This window comes from Equus przewalskii, chromosome 2 (assembly GCF_037783145.1).
Source record: "Equus przewalskii isolate Varuska chromosome 2, EquPr2, whole genome shotgun sequence".
Taxonomy (NCBI): Eukaryota; Metazoa; Chordata; class Mammalia; order Perissodactyla; family Equidae; genus Equus; species Equus przewalskii.
In genome coordinates this window covers 23361799-23382348 of record NC_091832.1, presented here as the reverse complement: position 1 = coordinate 23382348, position 20550 = coordinate 23361799, and the positions used below count along the sequence as shown (strand labels likewise).

General features: G+C 43.1%; 1 protein-coding gene and 1 long non-coding RNA gene across 5 annotated transcripts in view; one reads left to right on the top strand and one right to left on the bottom strand.

Annotated features, from left to right (window-relative positions):
- Nucleotides 1-20550, bottom strand: part of CSMD2 (CUB and Sushi multiple domains 2) — a 592849-nt gene that overhangs the window by 39707 nt on the left and 532592 nt on the right. For all 4 annotated transcript variants that reach the window (XM_070594988.1, XM_070594992.1, XM_070595001.1 and 1 more), the window contains 3 exons: nt 14302-14475; nt 11067-11255; nt 504-677 (listed from right to left, as the gene is read on the bottom strand). In XM_070594988.1, coding sequence (XP_070451089.1) covers nt 504-677; nt 11067-11255; nt 14302-14475 — 537 coding nt within the window. The remainder of the gene's footprint in view (nt 1-503; nt 678-11066; nt 11256-14301; nt 14476-20550) is intronic.
- LOC139079577 (uncharacterized) lies at nt 17684-18371 on the top strand. Its single transcript, XR_011533300.1, has 2 exons — nt 17684-17772; nt 18252-18371. It is a non-coding gene; the product is annotated as an uncharacterized lncRNA (long non-coding RNA).

Genomic DNA, 20550 nt, shown 5'->3' with positions numbered 1-20550 from the left:
GGGGACCGGTGTGTTACGGCAGTAGGGAAGAATTGTATCCCACTAGGCGGCCGGGACACAGGACAAGTGGGGGAGGCAGTGATAGGGAAGAAAGGGAGGCAGGCTGGGGCCTCGGAGTCCCAAACAGGGAAGGAAAGAACACAGGAGAGGGTTCAGACCTGGGCTGAACAACAGGGAGCCTTGGACTATTCTCGGGAACGCACGGAAACAAGCGTTTGCTCAGGACTCCGGCCACAAGTGACCTCACAAACTCGTATCCTCCCTAGTTTTGCAACCTCTTGGTTGCACGGGCTTGGCCAGAGCCGACCAAGGGGATGAAGCTGGGCTCAGACACCAGGGGCTGAAGTCCAGTTGGGACCTCTGATAGCTGTGCTCTCTGCCTGGGAGGGATGGGATGAGGGTTCAGACGGTCTGCTTCCCTCCCAGCCATCTGTCACACTCGCACCTTGGGAGCTCACCCACCTCCCATCCATCGGCCCCCTCCCCCACACCAGGCCCCATACCTGAGCAGTGGGGGAGAGAGCCTGTCCACTGGCCGTCCAGCCCACACATGCGGGTGGCGTTTCCCACCAGAGTCCGCTTGCCGGTGCAGCTGTAGCGCACGACCGCCCCCACAGTGTAGCTGTCCCCGGACATCTGGGAATGGGGTGGGGAGCCTGGGTGGCCACAGGATACCACTGTGGGGAGGAGCAAACACTCAGCAACTCTGCGCAGTGACAGATCATCATCACAGGACACACGCTAGGGTTTCTGTAGTGACAGGCAGGGGAGAAGAGAAACTCGGGTACCTACTAAAGCCAATTTCCTGCTGGCACACCCACCTGATGTCAGCAGACAATGCCCACCCATCTCACTGTACAGTTTCCAAACCTGTGAAATGAAGAGTAATACCTGTTGTTTTAAGAGTTGAATGAGATACTATGTGCGAAATGGCTCAGCGTGTAGTAGGTACGCAGTAATGTTCATCTCTTTTCTTTCTTGCCTCTTGTGCTCACCCCTCCCTATTCCTCACTGCTGTAGGACATACCCAAGACGCCTCTGGCGGGAAGGTGGTACGCATAGTACACAGAAGGCAAAATGGTGATCTGTCATCCTAGGACCGTCTGCAGTGGCCACAGATTCCAAAATGAGAGTCAGTTAAAGTCCTTCTCCAACTATATCTTACAGTTGCCCACATCCATTGTCCCCAACATGTCCCCTTTGATCTGCAACTTCCCTTTCCTGAAACACCAAGTGTAACTGCACACCAGTGATGAGGTTAGGATAGGAGGGTGGAGATGCACAGGCTGCGCAGGGTGGTGCTGTCCATGTCACTGGCTTTGCCTTCCCCTTATTCTTGCTCAGGTGGGGCCCAGGTTCTTTCATTTACTCAACACATATTTATTGAGTGTCTATTTTGCGTTTTATATTTTACGTGTTTGGGAGAACAAATTTCATGCTCTCATGGACCTTATATTCTAGTGGGGAAGAGAGACTATAAACAAGAAAATAACTAAGTAATTATAGGCAGTGCCATGAAAAAAAATAAAGCTACCTCAGGAAAAGGCGTTCAGAGGTAGAAGGAGGGGCTGTTTTTGAGTAGAGCGGTCAGGGAAGCTGTCTCTGAGGAGGTGACATTTGAGCCGTGATTTGAGTGATGGGAAGAGGCCAGCCATGTAAGATCTGAGGGAAGAGCATTCTGAGGGGAGGAACATCAGTGGAAAGGCCCAGAGGCCAGAATGAGCTTGGTGTATTTGAGGACGGCAAGAAAGCAGGGCTGCCGCAATAGAAGGAGCAAGGAAGGAACGGAAGAAGATGTGGGTGGAGAGGTTGCCAGGAACCAGATCATGGCATACAATTTGGATTTTATTATAGGCATGATGGAACACCACCGGAGTAATATGATCTGATTTACATTTTAACAACATCATTCTGCCTTCTGTGTGGAGAACATTCCAGAGTTGGGCAAGAACGAGGGGCCTGTTACAGTAGTTCAAGAAGAGATGATAATGACATGGATGGACTAAACCTTCGGGTCTGGTAAGAGATCCCTGTAGTCATTGCTTGTACCCAGAAAGGGCATGGAGTGGATGATGACTGGGACAGCTGACCAAACAGATAAAATATGAGTTGGGCCAATGCTGCCCAGATGATGGAAGTTTGGGCAGGCACAGGGATGGCATGGATATGCCTTGGGCAGTTCCACTTCTCACTGTGGTCTTAATGGGCGTCAAACACTGTTCTTAGCGCTTGTGGTAGAGCGTGTGCAGAGACTACTGTTAACAAGTCCTCCCATCAAGGCATGGAGCCTGTTTCCCCTCCCCTTTGAATCTGGGCTGGCCTTGTGACTTATTCTGACCACTGGAATGTGGTGGAAATGACATTGGGCTTGTTGAGGCCTAAGATCCCTAGCAGCCTCTGCCTTCATTTTCTTGGGATACTATTGCTACTACGTAAGGAAGTTTGGCCTAGATTATGAAATGGTAAGAAATCACGTGGAGACAGGGACCACATCAAGAACAATCATGATGCCCCAGTCAATAGCCAGGACCAAGTTCTCTGACATGTGAGCGAGGTCATCTTGGACCTTCTAGACCCAGCCGAGTCACAACAGCCCACAACACTGGAGCAGAGATGCACTATCTCCAGTATACCCTGCCTGAATTGCCAACCACAAGCAATAAAACTGCTGTTGCATTAAGCCACTACACTTCGGGGTGAGTTGTTACACAACAGATAACTAAAATAAGATGGATATGACTTCGGAGGTCTTGAGAGTGAGGGCTTGCGTGTTGCATACGGGAGGGAGATGAATTGTGGCGGCTGAAGGGCTGATTGTGGTACACTGTCTGCAAAGATGGTCACCACAATTCTTCCTGTGCATGCGTGCCTCTCCTCCCACTCCAAGAAGTGCTAAGCCCTACCTGAATTCCTGACCTATAGAATTGTGAGAAAACCAAAACAGTTGCTATTTTAAGCCACTAAGTTTCGAGATAGTTTGTTACACAGCAATAGAGAACCAATAAGATGAGTTTGAAGGATTATACTATTTATTCCTTAAGACAATGCTATGAAGTAGGCACCATTTTAATCTCCGTCATACTGATGAAGAAAATGAGGCATGGTGAGGAAAAGGAACTTAGCCAAGGTCACAGACCTATTTAACAGTAGAATTAGTTCTTGTAACCAGGCAGGTTGGCTCCAGAGGCCACACTCCTAAGCACAGTAATGAACTCCCTTCTGCAACGCTGTTTTAACACTACCAATGAATTCTGTCCTTCTGAAAGGAATGGAGTTTCCAATTATAGTTTAAATGATTCTATGATTGCCTATTAGAAAGATTTGGACTTCTAGAAACTGTCCACTTTGAATTCTCTAATAAACTTGTTTTTAATGGAAATACAACACATATACAGAAAAACACACAGTGTACAGCAAAATGAATTGTCACAAAGTGAATATACTCATGGAACCACCACCCAGATGAAGAAATAGAATATCACCGGCATCTCAGAAGCCCTGTCATTCCCTCTCCCCATCACTATCCCTATCACCTCCCTATCACCTCCTCCTCCCCAAAGTTAACCCCTGTCTTGACTTCTTAGCATTAATCAGTTTGCCTGCTTTTGATTTTATATAAATGGAATCTTAAAGTACGTATTCTTTTGCATTTAGCTTATTTCACTCAACATTATGTCTGTGATATTCATCTATGCTGTGTGTAGCAGTAATTTATTATCATTGTAATATACCAGAGGCTGGCAAACTTTTTCTGTAAGGGACCAGATAGTAAATATTTTAGGCTTTGAGGGCTACTTCCAGTCTGTTGCATATTCTTCTTTGTTTCTTGTTTTTTTTTCACTTTTTTTGGTACAATACTTTAAAAATAGACAAGTCCCATTCTTAGCTCAAGGGCCATACAAAAACAGACCATAGGCTGGATTTGGCCCATGAGCCAAAGTTTCCTGACCCTGCTATACAGGGTAACATTTGTATTCGTTATCTATTGCTGTATAATAAACTACCCCAAAGCTTAGACCACAACAAGCATTTATTATTGCTCATGGTTTCTGTGGGTTGGGAATTTGGGAATGGCTTAGCCCGGTAGTTCTGGTGCAAGATCCCTCGTGAGGCTGCAGTCATGATGGTGGCTGTGGTTGCAGGCACCTGATGGCTTGACTGGCTTCCTCTAAAGTGACTCAAGAAAGCAAAGTGGAGATGGAAATGTCTTCTATGACCTAGCTTAGGAAGTTGCACCACCGCTTCACACAGACCAACTCTGGTACCATGCAGGAAGATACTACATAAAGGCACGAATACAGTGAGGTAGGGGTCACTGGGGCCATCTTCAAGGTTGGCTGTCACACTACTGTGTGAATATACCACATTTTATTGATCCATTTCCTGTTGATGTTCCCAGTTCTAGACTTCTATGAATAATGCTGATGGGGACATTTTTGTTTATGTCTATTGGTGTCCATATGCACACACATGCTGGCCACCCATAATGATTTCTGTGATGGCAGTTGGCTGTTTTTTCTGATGTTCTTATTCGCCTTTACAATTTTTCTTTGGGGAATTTGAGGATAGTGTTAAAATTATGGTAATGTCTAATGAACTCTGAAAAAGTATATGCAATGCCTGAAATTATGTTTTTTCACTGGTTTTATCTAGGCTGTTTGGGTGTCTGTAAAATTAGTAACCAGAGTATGCTCCATTGTTTTATTCCCTTCCTGTGGTTTGTTCTTTTAAAGAAGGAAGATGTCCACCATAATAATGTTTGCGTCAAAAGACAAAACAGTGACAATACCATTTGGCTGCTATTGATAAGAAAAAGACACATGATAGCAGTAAAGAGAAACAACTTACATTCAGTGTATGTTTGCATAAAAATCAAGGAAGTGAAGAACAGAGAGAAGAGGAATAGCTGTTGCTGTATTTCCCAATTTGTCAACATCAAAAATTTTAAAATGTTTTTAATGTTCACGCCCATGTCCAAATGTGATCTCTTTGCACCGTTCCAGTTTCTGCAGTGGCTCTCTAGCTGCTAACTGCAAATTAAGCTTAAATGTGTACCTAAAAACAGGCAAGATAGATATTTAGCACTCCTATTATTAGCAAATTTTCTTGTATTACAGAGAATACACATATAAAAGGGGAATGAGAAAGCATAAAATTGTAATTAAGCAAAAAATAATAATACAAATCAGCAATGCGTGGTTGGGTGTGGGCTATGCTGAGTCTCACAGGAATATGAAAGGAAGCCCCACACTGGTTCCTAGACCCCAAGCGTGAGAGTTGTACTAATGGCCAGCCAGCCTCCAGAGCTTCTAAAGCACTTTAGCAGGGAAATGACATATAATAATAGACCTGGACCATGCATTTGCCTTGGTTCCTGCAGATCTATACCAATTAAAGCAGTTTGCCTTCACCTGGAAGGGGCAGCTGCTTTTTCACTAACTCAGTTGACCAGGGGATATGTAAAGTCCTCTACAACTGGCCACAACCCTATTCACAGGTACATTGATCTGCCAGAAGTAGAAATACAGTTAGTTCACTAAAACGATGTCATGATTATCATGAAACATCGGTGAAAAGGACTTCACTGGGAGTCACCTGGGATCTAGAACCCTGCAGCCAGTGGAAAGTTCCTCAGAGTCTGGTGTTTTGGAAATATTCTCACCAAAACTAGGGAAAAACTTCTGTATTTCCCCCCATCAATAAGTGACTAGGCTTACTGAGTTCTGATGTTAGTACATCCCCTTTCTAGGAATCTTGCAGAAGCTCATATTCAGAGTAAGTAATAAAACTTCTGTCTTTCAATGGGGTTTGCTCGGGGAAAACTTGCTCCAAAGAGAAGAAACTGTTCTGCCTGTTGGTTTCTATGTCCCTACTAACAATATAATGTGGTGATCTCAGTAATTGGTGTAAGTAGAGTTTAGCAACTTGTAAATCCCAATGAGAAAAAGAAGTGGTGACCACTGGCTTTCTAGAATAGAAAATATCAGCAACTGTTGAGAATTAACCATTTTTCTGAGAGATAATGACTAGCCTGTTTTTAGACTTTGGCTTCTACCAGACTGAGAGCCTGATTCATGGTTCCCATAGGTTAAGATCAGTCAAAAAAGAGATCACAATATAAACATAATAAATCACATGAGAAACAAGTCCCCATGAGTGAGAATCAGCAGATATAAGGACATAAGATACCTAGAAAAAACGTAAGATTCATACATACGTGAAACAATAGCAAAATGGCAGACATAAAACCTACCTTATCAGTAATTACATTGTGTGAATTAAACACATAAAAGGAGGATATTAACAAAATGGATAAAAAACATGATCCACCCATATGCTGTCTATGAGGCACACAGTTTAGATTCAAAGACACAAATGGATTGAAAGTAAAAAGATTAACAAAAAAGGAAAAAGAAAGTAAAACGATGGAAAAAGATGTACCATGCATACAGTAACCAAAAAAGAGCTGAAGTAGCTATCCTAATATCACACGAGATAGACTTTAAGACAAAAATTGTTACTAGACACAAGAAGGACATTTTATAATGAAAAAAAGATCCATCTATCAAGAAGATATAACAGTTATAAACATATATGCACCTAACAACGTAGCCCCCAAATACATAAAGCAAAACATAGCAGACTTGAAAGGAGAAATAGACAAATCAACAATAATAGTATGAGATTTCAACACTCACTTTAAATTATGGATAGAACAACTAGATAGAAGATCAACAAGCAAGTATAGTGAGAAACACCATAAACCAACTAACCCTAACATTCATCTATAGAACTCTCCACCCAATAACAGCAGAATACACACTCTTCTCAAGCGCACATGGAATATTCTCCAGAATGGACCATATGTTAGGCCATAAAATAAGTCTCCATAAATTTAAAAAGAATGAAATCACACAAAGTATGTTCTTCAAACACAATGCAATGAAATTAGAAATCAATAACAGAAGGAAATTTGGAAAACTCACAAATATATTGAAGTTAAACAACACACTTCTAAATAACCAGTATGTCAAAGAAGAAGTCAGAAGAGAAATTAGAAAATACTTTAAGGTGAACAAAAATGAAAACATATCAAAACTTATGAGATGCAGGGAAACCAGTGCTCAGAAAGAATTTATAGCTGTAAATGCCTACATTAAAAAGAACAGAGATCTCAAACCAACAAGCTAAACTTCTCCCTTAGGAAACTAGAAACAGAAGAGCAAACCAAACCCAAAGAAAGAAGAAGAAAGAAAATAATAAAGATTAGAACAGAGACAAATGAAATAGAAAATAGAAAAACAATAGAGAAAATAAACGAAACCAAAAGTTGATTCTTTGCAAATATCAACAAAATTGACAAGTACGCAGCTAGTCTGATGAGAGAGAGAGAGAGAAGAGACGAGAGAGAGATGATACAAATTATTAAAATCAGGAATGAAAGTGGGAACACTACTGCTAGCCAAACTTACTGGAATAAAAAGAATTCTAGGAGAATACTATGAACATGAACAGCTGTATGCCAATAAATTAGATAACCTAGAGGGAACGGACAAATTCCTAGAACACAAACTGACTCCTACCAAAACTGACTCAAGAAGAAATGGAATATCTGAATAGAATTATAACAAATAAAGAATTATAACAAACAAATCAATAATCAAAAAACCTTTAACAAAGAAAAGCCCGGGACCAGATAATTTCACTGTTGAATTCTACTAATTTTTTAAAGAAGAAATAACACCAATGTTTCTCAAACTATTCCTAAAAAATAGAAGAGGGACACTTCTCAAATCATTCTGTGAGGCCAGTATTACCCTGATAGTAAAGCCAAAGACATCACAAGGAAACTACAGGCCAATATCTCTAATGAACACATAGTTGCAAAAATACTCAACAAATACTGGCAACCCAAATTCAGCAGCATATTAAAAGGATTACACCATGACCAAATGTGATTTGCTCCAGGAACACAAGAGTGGTTCAAACATATGAAAAACAATCAATGTAATACATCATATTAATAGAATGAGGGGAAAAAAACCACATGATCATCTTAGTAGATGCAGAAAAAGCATTTGACAGAATCAAAAACCTTTTCGTGATAAAGATGTTCAGCAAACCAGGAATAGGAGGGAACTTCCTCAGTCTGATAAGGGAAGCTACAAAACCCTCAAGCTAACATCATCCCTAGTGGTGAAAGACTGAAAGTTTTTCTCTTGAGATCAGGAACAAGACAAGAATGTCTGTTTTACCACTTCTATTCAACGTTGTGCTAGAAGTTCTAGCTAGGGTAATTAAGCAGAAAAAAAAAAAAAAAGGCATCCAGGTTGGAAAGGAAGAAGTAAAACTGTGTCTATTCACAGATGACATGGTCTTGGATTACGATATGACATTCGACTAGGCAATGGTTTCTTAAATATTCCACCAAAGGCACAAGAAACAAAAGAAAAAATACATAAATTAGACTTCATTAAAATTAAAAACTTTTATGCATCAAAGAATGTTATCAAGAAAGTGAAAAGATAATCTACAGAATGGGAGAAAAATTTTGCAAACTATATATCTGATAGGGTGCAGAATCCAGAATATATAAAGAACTGTTAAAACTCAACAATACAACGACAAACAACCCAATTAAAAAATGAGCAAAGAACTTGAATAGATGTTGCTCTAAAGAAGAGATACCAATGGCCAGTAAGTACAGAAAAAGATGCTCAACATGTTTAGTCATTAGGGAAATGCAAATGAAAACCACAGTGAGGGGCTGGCCCCATGGTGTAGTGGTTAAGCTTGGCATGCTCTGCTTTGGTGGCCTGGGTCTGCAGGTTTGGATCCTGGGCACAGACCTGAACCACTTGTCAGCCATGCTGTGGTGGTAAACCACATGTAAAGTGGAGGAAGATTGGCACAGATGTTAGCACAGGGCTAATATTCCTCAGCAAGAAAACCAAACCTACGAGTGATATACCACTTCACACGCACTAGAATGGCTATAATGAAAAAATGGACAATGGCAAGTGTAGGTGAAGATGCTGAGAAATCAGATCTCTCGTACACTGCTGGTGGGAATGTAAAATGGTGCAGCCACTTTAGAAAATAGTTAACTGCGAAAAGTTAAACATAGAGTTACCATATGACCCAACAATTCCACTCCTAGGTGTATACCCAAGAGAACTGACAATATATATTCACACAAAAACTTGTACATAAATGCTCACAGCAACATTTCTCATAATAGCCAAAAAATGGAAATGATTTAAATTTCAATCAACTGATGAATGGATAAACAAAGTGTGTATATCCTTACATGGAATAGTATTTGATCGCAAAAAGAAATGAAGTGCTGATACAAGCTACCACATAGATAAACTTTGAAAACCTCATGCTAAGTGGAAGACAAAAAGCCATGAAAAGCCAAATATATCCATTTATATGAAATGTCCAGAATAGGCAAATCTATAAACAGAAAGTAGATTGATGGTCACCAGGGGATAGAGTGGTGGTGTGGAATGGGAAATGACTGCCACAGGGTTTCCTTTTAGGGTGATGAAAAAATGCTCTTGGAATTAGATAGTGGTGATGATTCCACAACTTTGTGAATATATTAAAATCACTGAATTATAAATTTTAAAAGAGTGAATTTTATGCTATGTGAACTATATTTCACTAAAAAAAGAGAAGAAAAATGCCAATGGGATTAAATCTACCAGTTGAAAGAAAAGATTGTCAAGTTTAAAGACACCCTAGTTATATGCTTTTTACATACAGAACAGTTAAAAGTAAAATGATAAAAAATATATTGTTCAAATGCTAAACAAAGGAGGCTGGTTATAAATTATATTAATATAACTATATATTAATTAATTATATTGATATTGATATTAACATCAGATAAGTAAGCTTTGGGGTAAAAAGTCACTACAGATAGGGTCATTTGATTAGGATAAAAGCTTCATTTTACCAGAAGATACAATCTGAAACCACCGAGCGCTCTGACTCTCAGCTGGCGCCACTGTACAAGGCAGCTGTCCATTTCCAACCCCAAACAATCTGTCAGTCATCATGGGCTGGATGGCCACGTTGGGGTCCCCAAACAAGGGAAATAAGGGCAGTGAGTGGCTGTACTAGTCTCCTGTTATACCAAGAGGTCCGAGGGCATAAAGAGATGGTGTCATCTGACTGGAGGGCCTACAAAATGTATATGATCCACCAAAGATAAGTGGTCTGCTGAATAGTCCCAACTCAATAGCCATTAATCCCAACGGATTGCATCTTTGCGTCTACTACCAGGAAGATGGGGGAGAGAGTAATCCTCAGGACTCACCTTCAGGAAGAAGAGGAGAGAGCAGGAGACTAAGGCACTGACCTTCATATAAGGATGTGTGAGGCTAGCAACCAGATGTCAGGATCCTGAGCACTTCCTCTATCTTTTTTTCTACATGTTGTCCCCATATTTTTTCCTAATAATGGTTTAAGCAGTTATTGTTTACTGAGTAGCAGATACCACACTAGGCACTTTTCATGGGTTTTCTCATTTAATCTTCTAAGAACCCTAGAGAATAGGTATTAGTGTCATTTTTATAGATGAAGAATGGAGCTCTGAGCAGCAAATGGACTTCTCTCAAGCCACAAAGCTTGTGTAGTGGCAAGGTCAGAATTCAAACCCAGGTTGGTCAGCCTCCAGACTTGGTGGCATTTCTGCTTCAGTCCTTCAAAGGAAAGGGGTTCATGTTGTCTTTCTGGAAAAGCAAGGAAGGGGTCAAATGGGAGACAGCGTCCCATGAGGCAGCCAGTTCTTAAGGAAGGGACCCCTGAAGGCTGCAGAGGTTGGTGGCAGTACTAGAGAGGAAAGAGAATAGGCCTCTAGCCAGGAAGGAAGTGAGTAGAGTGTTATGTCAACTAACCCAACAGGGGCCCAAGAAGGGCTCTGACATCCAAGGAGCAACCAGAGTGGCTGTCATCGCGATGTCACACACACACACACAGAGGAGGACTGTTCTTTGACATGGCCCACCCTGTCAGGGTGCACAGGTGATCATTTTGAGCAGATACCATCTACTTACAGAGACACTGGGGGCGGGGACGGTCCCATGTGCCATCTCCCTGGCAGCTGAGCACCGGGGTGCCCAGGACGTAGAAGCCATGGTTGCACTGGTAGGACACAGTGGTGCCATAGCTGAACCTGTGCGGGCCGCTGGCATGGACTTGACGAATGCTGTTTTCTTGGTGCCCAGGATCTGTGCAGTTGATGACTGCAATGGAATGGGGACGATTAGAGGAGGAAACCTGGATGTAAAGATTTTCTTACGCTTTCAAATAAGAATTCAGAAATCCCAACAGGGCCAAATTCCCAGCACAGCAAAATTTCAGGACCAAAACAGGCAACATAAAGCAGATCTGGTCTGGGAGGGTGAGCTGGTTCTGAGGCTGCTGCCCTTCTTCCCCGACTTTGACCACCTAGTTAAGGGATTCATTCTTCCGTGTTCAGCTAGACAGCATCTCCCTGGAGAAGTCTTCCCCCTGCCTCCTAGACTGGTTAACCTCTCCCTCCTCAGTGCTCCCTTGAAAAAACCTCTATTACTGTGTTTATCAGCTTAGATTGGGATTTGCTTGAATACATGGGTCCTTTGAGGGCATGCATGCCTCGGCCCTGTGTGCCCGATCCCAGGCACAAGGTGTCTCCCATCACAAAGCCTGTCAGTTACAAAACTGATGCATCTGAGCTGACTTGAACAAGGTTTGGGCTCTTTGGAACGGCTTTAATCACTTTTATGAGTATTTCAGGGAGAAATTAATATCCTGGGGGATAAATTTGACTTTCAAATGTTAAAGTGTTTCCAAAGCAGCTTAACTCAAAATCAGAGTGAGATTTTAGGATAATGACAATATTATTCATAACGCGTGATGTGTACTTTTGCTTTTCAAACACTTTCACATCCATTATCTTACCTGAGTCTCACATGCACTGAATGAGGTGGGTACGACAGGTATTTTAAATCTATGATGCTTTTGTTTTAAATTTATTTTTTATTCTTTGTGCTTTTTTTGGTGAGGAAAATTGACTTTGAGCTAACATCTTTTGCCAATCTTCCTTGTGTTTTTCTCCCCAAAGCCCCAGTATATAGTTGTATATCCTAGTTGTATATCCTTTTACTTCATCTATATTGGATGCTGCCTCAGCATGGCTTCATGAGTGGTGCTAGGTCCATGCCCAGGATCCGAACTGGAGAACCCCAGGCCACCAAAGCAGAGTGTGTGAACTTAACCACTACCCACCAGGCTGGCCCTGAGCTTTTAAAGTGAAGGGTGTTTTTACCTTTGCTGAACTTCTCTGAGGTTCAGAGAGTTTGGCATCATAAAGCAAGTAGGTAGTATTTATTCATTCACAACATTTATTGTGATAACGTTGTGTGCCAACCACAGTGCTGGGGAGCAAGGATATCACAGAATTTACAATCTAGAGTAGGATTTCTCCACCTCGACATTATGGACATTTTGGGCTGATACTTCTTTGTTGTAGGGGGTGGTTCTGTGCATTGTAGGATGTTTAACAGCATCCCTGGCCTCAACCCACTAGATGCCAATAGAAACTCTCCAAAAATGTCTCCAGACATTTGTCCCCTATTAGAGCAAAGGGATGGGTAAAATCATCCTTAGTTGAGAACTGCTGGTCTAGAGAGAAAAGGACAAACAAGCAATTATCCTGTTTGATAAGTGGTCTGATAGGGGCAGCAGAGAATGTTCTGGAAGCACAAAGCAAAGAATCTAGCCCAATGCAGAGTGTGGAGCAGGAAAGTCTTCCCTGAAGAAGTAACATTTAAGCTGACTCTTGATGGTTGAGTAGAAGTCACCCAGACAAAGAGTGGGTGGTGAGGAGGACAGAGAAGAATGCATTGGAGGAAACCGTGGGAGTGCCCTGGGGTGCATGGGTGCAGGGCACGTGTCAGCAAATGGAACAGATTCAGTGTGGCTGTGACTCAGTGCAGAAGTGAGGCTGGGGGCAGAGGAAGCGGAGAAGAATGAGGCTGGACAGGAGGCTGGGCCAGGCCCCACGGGTCCAGTAAACCAGCGGAGGAGAGTACTGTTCTCTGAAGGGCAGTGGGGAGTCTGGCAAGGCATCTTAAACCGAGAGTGAGCGACTTGATCATATCCGCATTTTAGACAGGTCACTCTGTCAGGGTAGAGAATGGGCTGGTGGGGAGCAGTCTTGGGGGCCAGGGTGTCTAAGGATTTTACCCCAGCCCTCTGATTCCGAGACCTGCCCTTGAACACGTTGCCCTGGGAACGGGCTGGTGGGAGTGGGAGCTGAAGTTACAGGAGAGAGACAGGACACTGTGTTGGGGAGATGGAGCACAGTATTTGAGGAGAAGGGGACATGGGATAACAACACCCAAAGCAGCAGTTCTCGACTGGTCCCTGCCTGATGGAAAGCAGGCACAACGCAAAGCCATGGCGCTTTTCCTTGTGTTCTCTGGAACCTTCTCTGACTCAAAATGGCATCTTGACATGTGAAGAGAGGGATGCTATTTTAGGGTTAGTTGTCAATGTATCTTGATTCATTTTAAAAAAATCATTTGAAAATGTTGGTCCTTTAATACTAGTTACAAATGACTCGTGACACATTGCACAGCCAATCACCATGCACCCTAAATACTGCAACAAGGAGCCATCATCCCAAGGAATTTCAGCCCTCATGGCTATGAAGACTTGATCAACCTCCAGATCGGAGCTGGGCTCGCTCATGTTCAGCTCGCTCCGACTCTCCCCTCAAATGGCACTGAGCCTTCCAGACCATTCTCGGTAAGAGGTCCAAAGCTCCATTTGTCCTTTATGCGAAAAGACTTTAGAAGCTATTTCCTAAATAGTCCACATGGGGCTGGAACATCCTCTACACAGAGTCTGTCTCTTGATGCCTTGGTTTCTTCTCTCCCCTTCCCCTTCATCTCAATCCGTAGACTCCCTGCTTTTTACTTTTTATTCTAAACCCTTCTGTTTTTTTCTTTCATTAAGAATGGGTTCTATTTGATAATGATGAATTACTTATTCTATGAAATGTAAACAAGAATTATTTTCCATTTCTATTTCGAAAGGTGAGACTTGGTTTGCTTTCCTGATATAACCAACGATGAAATTTTACTCGGCTGTATCTAAGAGTTGAGAAAGCCCCATTTTTTTTTTTTTCCTGTCCAAATAGAGTCAAAACAATGCCAGGACTGAATTCACTGGCTTCTGCTCATGGGCTACTGAACCACAGGTGGCAGACGACTGGGGTGAAGTGGGACAAGAAGGCTGACTCACTTCGGCAGGTGGGCAGCGTGTCACTCCACTGCCCGCTGGCCAGGCACTGGGACCTCGCAGCCCCCTCAGCCACATACCCAGGGTTGCAAACAAACTTGACCACATCGTTGAGGTTAAACTGGTTGCCCTGAGTGAGGCCGTTGATGGGGTTGCCTGGGTGTCCACACGTAATCGCTGCAACCAAAACAGAAGACAGGTAAGTCCTCCTGCCATTCCACACCCCAAAAAGTTCATCCTCTTCTCACCTGGCATTGTTTATGTCCAGCAAGGTTAGCCCTAAGTCTAACTTTGGTCTTCTTTGCTGCAAAAACTTTATTTCCTGAATTCAGAATGGGGACATGCCTTTTTCTTTGAAGGTACATCCACAGCTTGGACAACTTGAGAGAAATCATTCTCTGACTTCCCATAGGCCTGGACTGTAATTCTCTGTTGTCCAGGTTGTCAGTCCTGCTTCATTTCCTGTCTCTGATCCCCGTGGCTCCCCTCCTCCACTCCCCATTGCTGGATATACTGATGACCACCCCTCAGCTGATTCAGACTCAGCCTAGTTCCTGGGCCAATCATGACAGAACCAGAGTCAATACTAACCGAGCATGAGCGGAGGGCTGGGTCTCCCTGCAGACCAGTGGCAGGCAAACTGTGGGGACCCGAGTTACTAGGAGAGCACAGCCCCTCTCCTCAAGCTTTCCATGTGAAGGGAGTTCAATCTGCGTAATTCCTGGCATTTTTCTATGCTCTCCTGCTTACTCCGCCCCAGGTAACGTGGGGTGTTCCACTGTGCAATCTGCGTCCTCATTCTGGGAAGAATGAGGAGCCACTGGCTCAGCTCTGCCTTCTTCCTCTTGGGTCCTGGCTGCCTGCAGGCAGCAATGTTCCCTGCTGCTCCTCCAGAGTCAGGCTCTCCCCAGAACAGAGGGATGCCTGCCGCAGTGCAGGGCTGCCTCTGATGGTGTGTGAATCCACCCCATTCTGGGGTGGATTTAGCTGACCCCAATTGGCTCTCATATTAAGCTATGGTTTCCAACTTAGCTCTTATCAGTAACAAAGGTGCTATTTTGGCATCCACTTACAGCTCTGTTTTGTTTTGCAATTTGTTCAACTGTGGGCAGGGAAGAGGAAGAGGACCTGGTGCTCGCAGGCCTGGTCCCAGAGCCCTCACACTTACCCTCTGTCCCAGCTTTCCTGTGTCCTCCCAGTAGGGGAGCTCACTCCACTCAGGGCACAGGTCTCTGAGGTTTCTCAAACACACCAAGCAAGTGCTGGCCCAAGGGCCTTTGCACTCACTTTCCTCTCTGCCAGAGTATCCCTTGGCTCCTGCCCTTGTATCCTCAGGTTTCTCCTCAAAAATCACCATCTCAGTGAGGCTTCCCTTACGAGCCAACAAACACCCTCGCCAGCATGGCTCAGGCCCCTCGCCCTGCTCTGCTTTTCTCCACAGCAATGGACACACTCTACACGCACGTCTTCACTTGTTCATTGCTTGTCTCCCTTCACCTGAACGTAAGCTCCATGAGGGCAGGGACCTGGTTTTGTTCCTTACTGTCTCCTTGGTGTCTGAACCAGTGCCTGACATATAGGAAAAGCTCGATAAATATTTGCTGAGTGAATGAACCAACGAGTGAGTGAGATGAATGGATGGATGCTGGGGCTTCTGCTTTGCTCCCTAGTCCTTAGTTCTAGTTAGGACCTGCCTGGAACCCTGGTCTCTTTGCATTGAGCTCCCACTTGATGCTTTTGACAGTCCTCTCCCTGGGCTCTGGATTTTTGTTGTGAGAAGATGAGGAACCATGAGGGACGCTCTCTTATCCAACACTTGGATCCATTGGGACCCACCCCAAACCCAAATAGTGTGGATTGGGGTGGGGGAACAAGAGCAGGCAGGACCCAGTTTTTGCTGGCCAGCTGTGGTAACTTTCTGATCAGTTCTCTTTTATAAATCTCAATAGTAGCATCCCTGACTCTAGTGGAGAAAGCTGGGCAGAGCGGAGACGTGCTGTTAATGGACTAAAGGGGTTCAAGACAGCCTGACGCACTGGGACGAGAACGGGCTATGGAGGCCAGCAGACCAGGATTTAAAGCTCAGCTCTGCCCTATCCTTACTCTGGACAATTCACTCTGAGCCTCAGTTTCTACCTCTGTAAAGCAAGGATTTCAACATGTATGAAGAAGGTTACTTTGAAAATAGATTCATATATTACTTTTTGTTAAATATTCACTAAGCACCTTCTGTGTGCTAGGCACTCTGCTATGTGCTGATGACATACAAGGCATACGGTATGGTAGGTTCCCTGGTCTCAGGGGGCTCACCTCACAGTCTAGTAGGAGAGCAGGGACCGTTACAACACAGTGGGCTGGTGCTGAGATAGAGGCCAGCCAGAGGGGCATCTACCCTCCCCTGGGGAGACAGTGGGTTAAGGAGGGCTTCTCAGAGGGAGTGGCATATCCCCGAGCTGGCTCTCAAGGGTGAGCAGGACTTTGCCTGGTCAGTGAGGTGGTGGAGGGTGGATATAAACTTCATGCAGTCTGTGAACCCACAGAAATGACATGCCAAATATTGCGTATATGTAATCAATTTTGGGAGGATCCATCGCTCTCACCAGGTTCACAAAGGGTCATGACCCCCTCCCAAAAGGTTAAAAACCACTCGTATAAAGCAAGAGAAGAGTGCTGAGGAGTAAATTCCAGCTTTTGAAGGGCAGATCGCCTGCAAAGGAAACTGAGCAAAGTAGAAAACAGCTCGACAGGAGGCGGGAGTGCCACAGGAGCCACAGGCAGAGTCTCAGGGCGTGTCACACACCCCAGATAGGCCTGTTTCTCTGGAGAACCCTGACCAATACAGGCTGCAAAAGGGAGACGGAGAACACATTGCTAGGAAGGAAAACAGGGTCCTGATGAGGCTCGAGCCCTAACTGGGGCTTGAGCACCTGGACCACTACAACCAAATTTCCTGAGGGCAGAGACCACGACACTTTTAATTCATCTTTATCCACAACACCCAACACAGTGCCCGGCACATAGGAGGTGCTAAAGAAATGTTTGAATATGGTCTTATAGGGTGAGGGAAGTTACTAGAGAGGGAAGGGCAGCAGTAGAGAAGAGAGAGTTAAAATAGACTGAGCTCACTAAGGAGGCAGGAGGAAGGAGATGCCGAAACTCAGTGGAGGGCACAGCCTGGGACCTGGGGGAGACAAGGCGAATGCAGACAAGGACAGAAGGGTGGGTGGGGAAGCAGGAAGTGAAGGAGTTACTGTCTGAGGGCTTCAACCATCTCTGCAAAAGAGAAAGCGAGATTGTACAATCAGCTAATACTTCTTGGGGTTTGTATGCATTATTTCACTAATCCTCACAATCCGGTGAGGTAGGCGCCATTGTTTCCTCACAGGAAGGTTTCAGAGGAGTCAGGAGCCTTGTTCAAGGGGCACTGTTTCTAAGAAGCTATCTGAGTGTGGAGCATGAGTCTTCAGAAAAGAGGTGAGATTATGAAACAGCTGTGTGGGAACAGGCAAGAGAGCTAACTGAGAAAATGTAGAAGGATTGTTGGAAAGTTTTTTTTTTCCTTAAAGATTGTCACCTGGGCTAACAACTGTTGCCAATCTTTTTTTTTCTTTTTCTTTTCTTTTCTGTTTTATCTCCCCAAACCCCCCTGTACACAGTTGTATATCTTAGTTGCATGTCCTTCTAGTTGTGGGATGTGGGACACCACCTCAACGTGGCCTGACGAGTGGTGCCATGTCCGCGCCCAGGATCCGAACCCTGGGCCGAGGCAGCGGAGCACGTGAACTTAACCACTCGGCCACAGAGCCGGCCCCATGTTGGAAAGTTTTGAAAGTGGGTCATATTGGAAACCTTGAATTTCTATGTGGTGACACTAACACAACGCCTACCACAGAGCAATCACTTATAAATGTTTCTTCTTTTACTCCTGCCTTCCTCCTCCGTATACTCCCCAGGTCTCTGTGCTCCAGGAGAGAATGGGACTTGCTACAAGAGAGCCTGGATTCTGTGACATCACAGGATGGCGGCACCACCACCTCCACACCACCATCCTTGTTATCACAACAACAGCAACATCTGCTTAAAATCTCCACCAAGCACTGTTCTGGCCATCGTACATGTATTAATTTATTTAAGCCTCACAACAGTCTTCGAGGTATCTGCTTTGAATAGATGAGGAAACAGACCCAGCGAGGTAAACTACGTCATCTAAAGTCATATAGCCAGATGATATATGGTGGCGCCTCTGGGATTTGAACCCAGGCAATCTAGGTCCAGGGTCCAAGTGTCTAACTAATTTACTTCCTTTCAGTATAGACCAGGTCTAAAATTAAGTGTCTTTAAGCCGGCCAGACATTCTCCATTTAGTTTCAGACTCCAACATTCCCTGTTATTTATAACCCAAATCTCTTCACACACGTTCTGTGCCAATTTCTTGAAGGCATTTGAATTTGCGTCTTCTGGATAAAACCAAATCTGTTTTGTTTAGACACATCTGGAAGACTGACTGAATGTAGATGGATCTCGCTTTCTGCAAACCTAACAGTGAAGCTATTGACTAATTTTCATGCAGTGCTTATTGAGTAAGTCTCACTATTTTATTGCTCCATCTCATCTATCAAAAGCCAAATGAAGAAGAAGAGTTAGAAACAAAAAACTGCCTTACAAAAATTAAGAACGAAAGTCCCTGCAGTTTACATCAAGTCTCGCTTTACGGAACTTTAAAAAATGAAGAATTTTCCAAATGACTTCCAAGCATCTGAGAATAACGATGTCATCTAAATCCAAAACATGCAGATTAACATGAAGAACAAATAAAACCATAGAAAGCCCAGGCCCACAGCATAATGAATAGGCAGAGAATGCTACAAACTTTAAATTATGCGTAAGTAGAAAAATAAACAGTAAATCAGGCAGAACTACTTCTCATGCTTCTGTTGCAAGCCTTTGTGGAGAAAAAGACTGCATGGGAAAGAGAAGAGAGGAGGAGAGGACTGGTGATCTGAGAAAGTCCGTCTTAAATGTGAACATATTGAAAAAGGATCCTGGTATTTCAGTGCATTGACTACAGGAGAGGGGCATAAAAGTATACAAACTTTTCTAAAAACCAAAAGAAATGAAAAGAAAAGTGAAGCAAAAAAAAGCAAAGAAAATACACCACCACAGAGAAAGAAATAAAGATATATTACGTGTATGATAGTTTACACATAATAATTACAGAAAACAAGACAGAATTAAGACCAAACATGTAGGTCATAACAATAAATGTGAATGAGGTTAACTAACCTATTAAAAGATTTTCAAATTGGCTCAAAAGGCAAGGCCCAATTCTGTGATGTATACAAGAGACTCACCTAATTGAAGTGACTCAAAGGCTAAAATGAATGGACTGTTAGAGGTACAACAGGCACATGGAAAAAGGAGGAAAACAGGAGCTGCAAGCCTAATATCAGGTAGAGTACAGTTCAAGCTAGAAAATATTAAAAGTCACAAAGAAGACGCTTTTAAAGGCTAAAACCACAATTTGCAATGTAGATATCATAGTTATAAATATGCATGTACCAAATAACACAGCAACTACTTATATGTAGCAGGAGCTCTATGAAATGCAAGGCAAAACAGAAGTAAACTAACAATAGAAAACTTTAAAACACACCCCTCAGAACAAAACAGGTCAAGTGAACAAAAAAATAAGTAAGCATACAAAAGGGACATCTTACGATTATATATAGAACTTTGCACCTAATACACTTTCTTCTCAAAAGCACATGGAACATTCGTAACAGTTGATCAAATATTAGGCCACAAAGAAAGCATCTGTAAATTCCATGAAGCAGAAATATTACATACAGTGCAATAAAGTTAGACATGAATAACAAAATAAAAGTTAAAAAGGCCCTTCCACCTGGAAGTTAAAAAAACAAGCACACTCTTCTACTAAAAAACTTCTAGGTCAAAGGGTAAATTAATACCAAAATTACACAACTTCTAATAAATACTAAGACATTAATTATTATAACCTATGGGATGCAATTAGAGCAGTGATCAGAAGAAATTTCATAGCCTTAAACACTTATATATGTAACAATCGATAAAAATGGAAGATTGAAGATAAATGAATTAAATTTCCAAATCAAAAGCTGGAAAATGAACAAAAATGTTAACCAAAAGAAATCACAAGGAAGGAAATAATAAAGGGGAAAATAGTAATTAATGATGCAGCAAACTGAAAATAATAGATGCAATGATTGCATC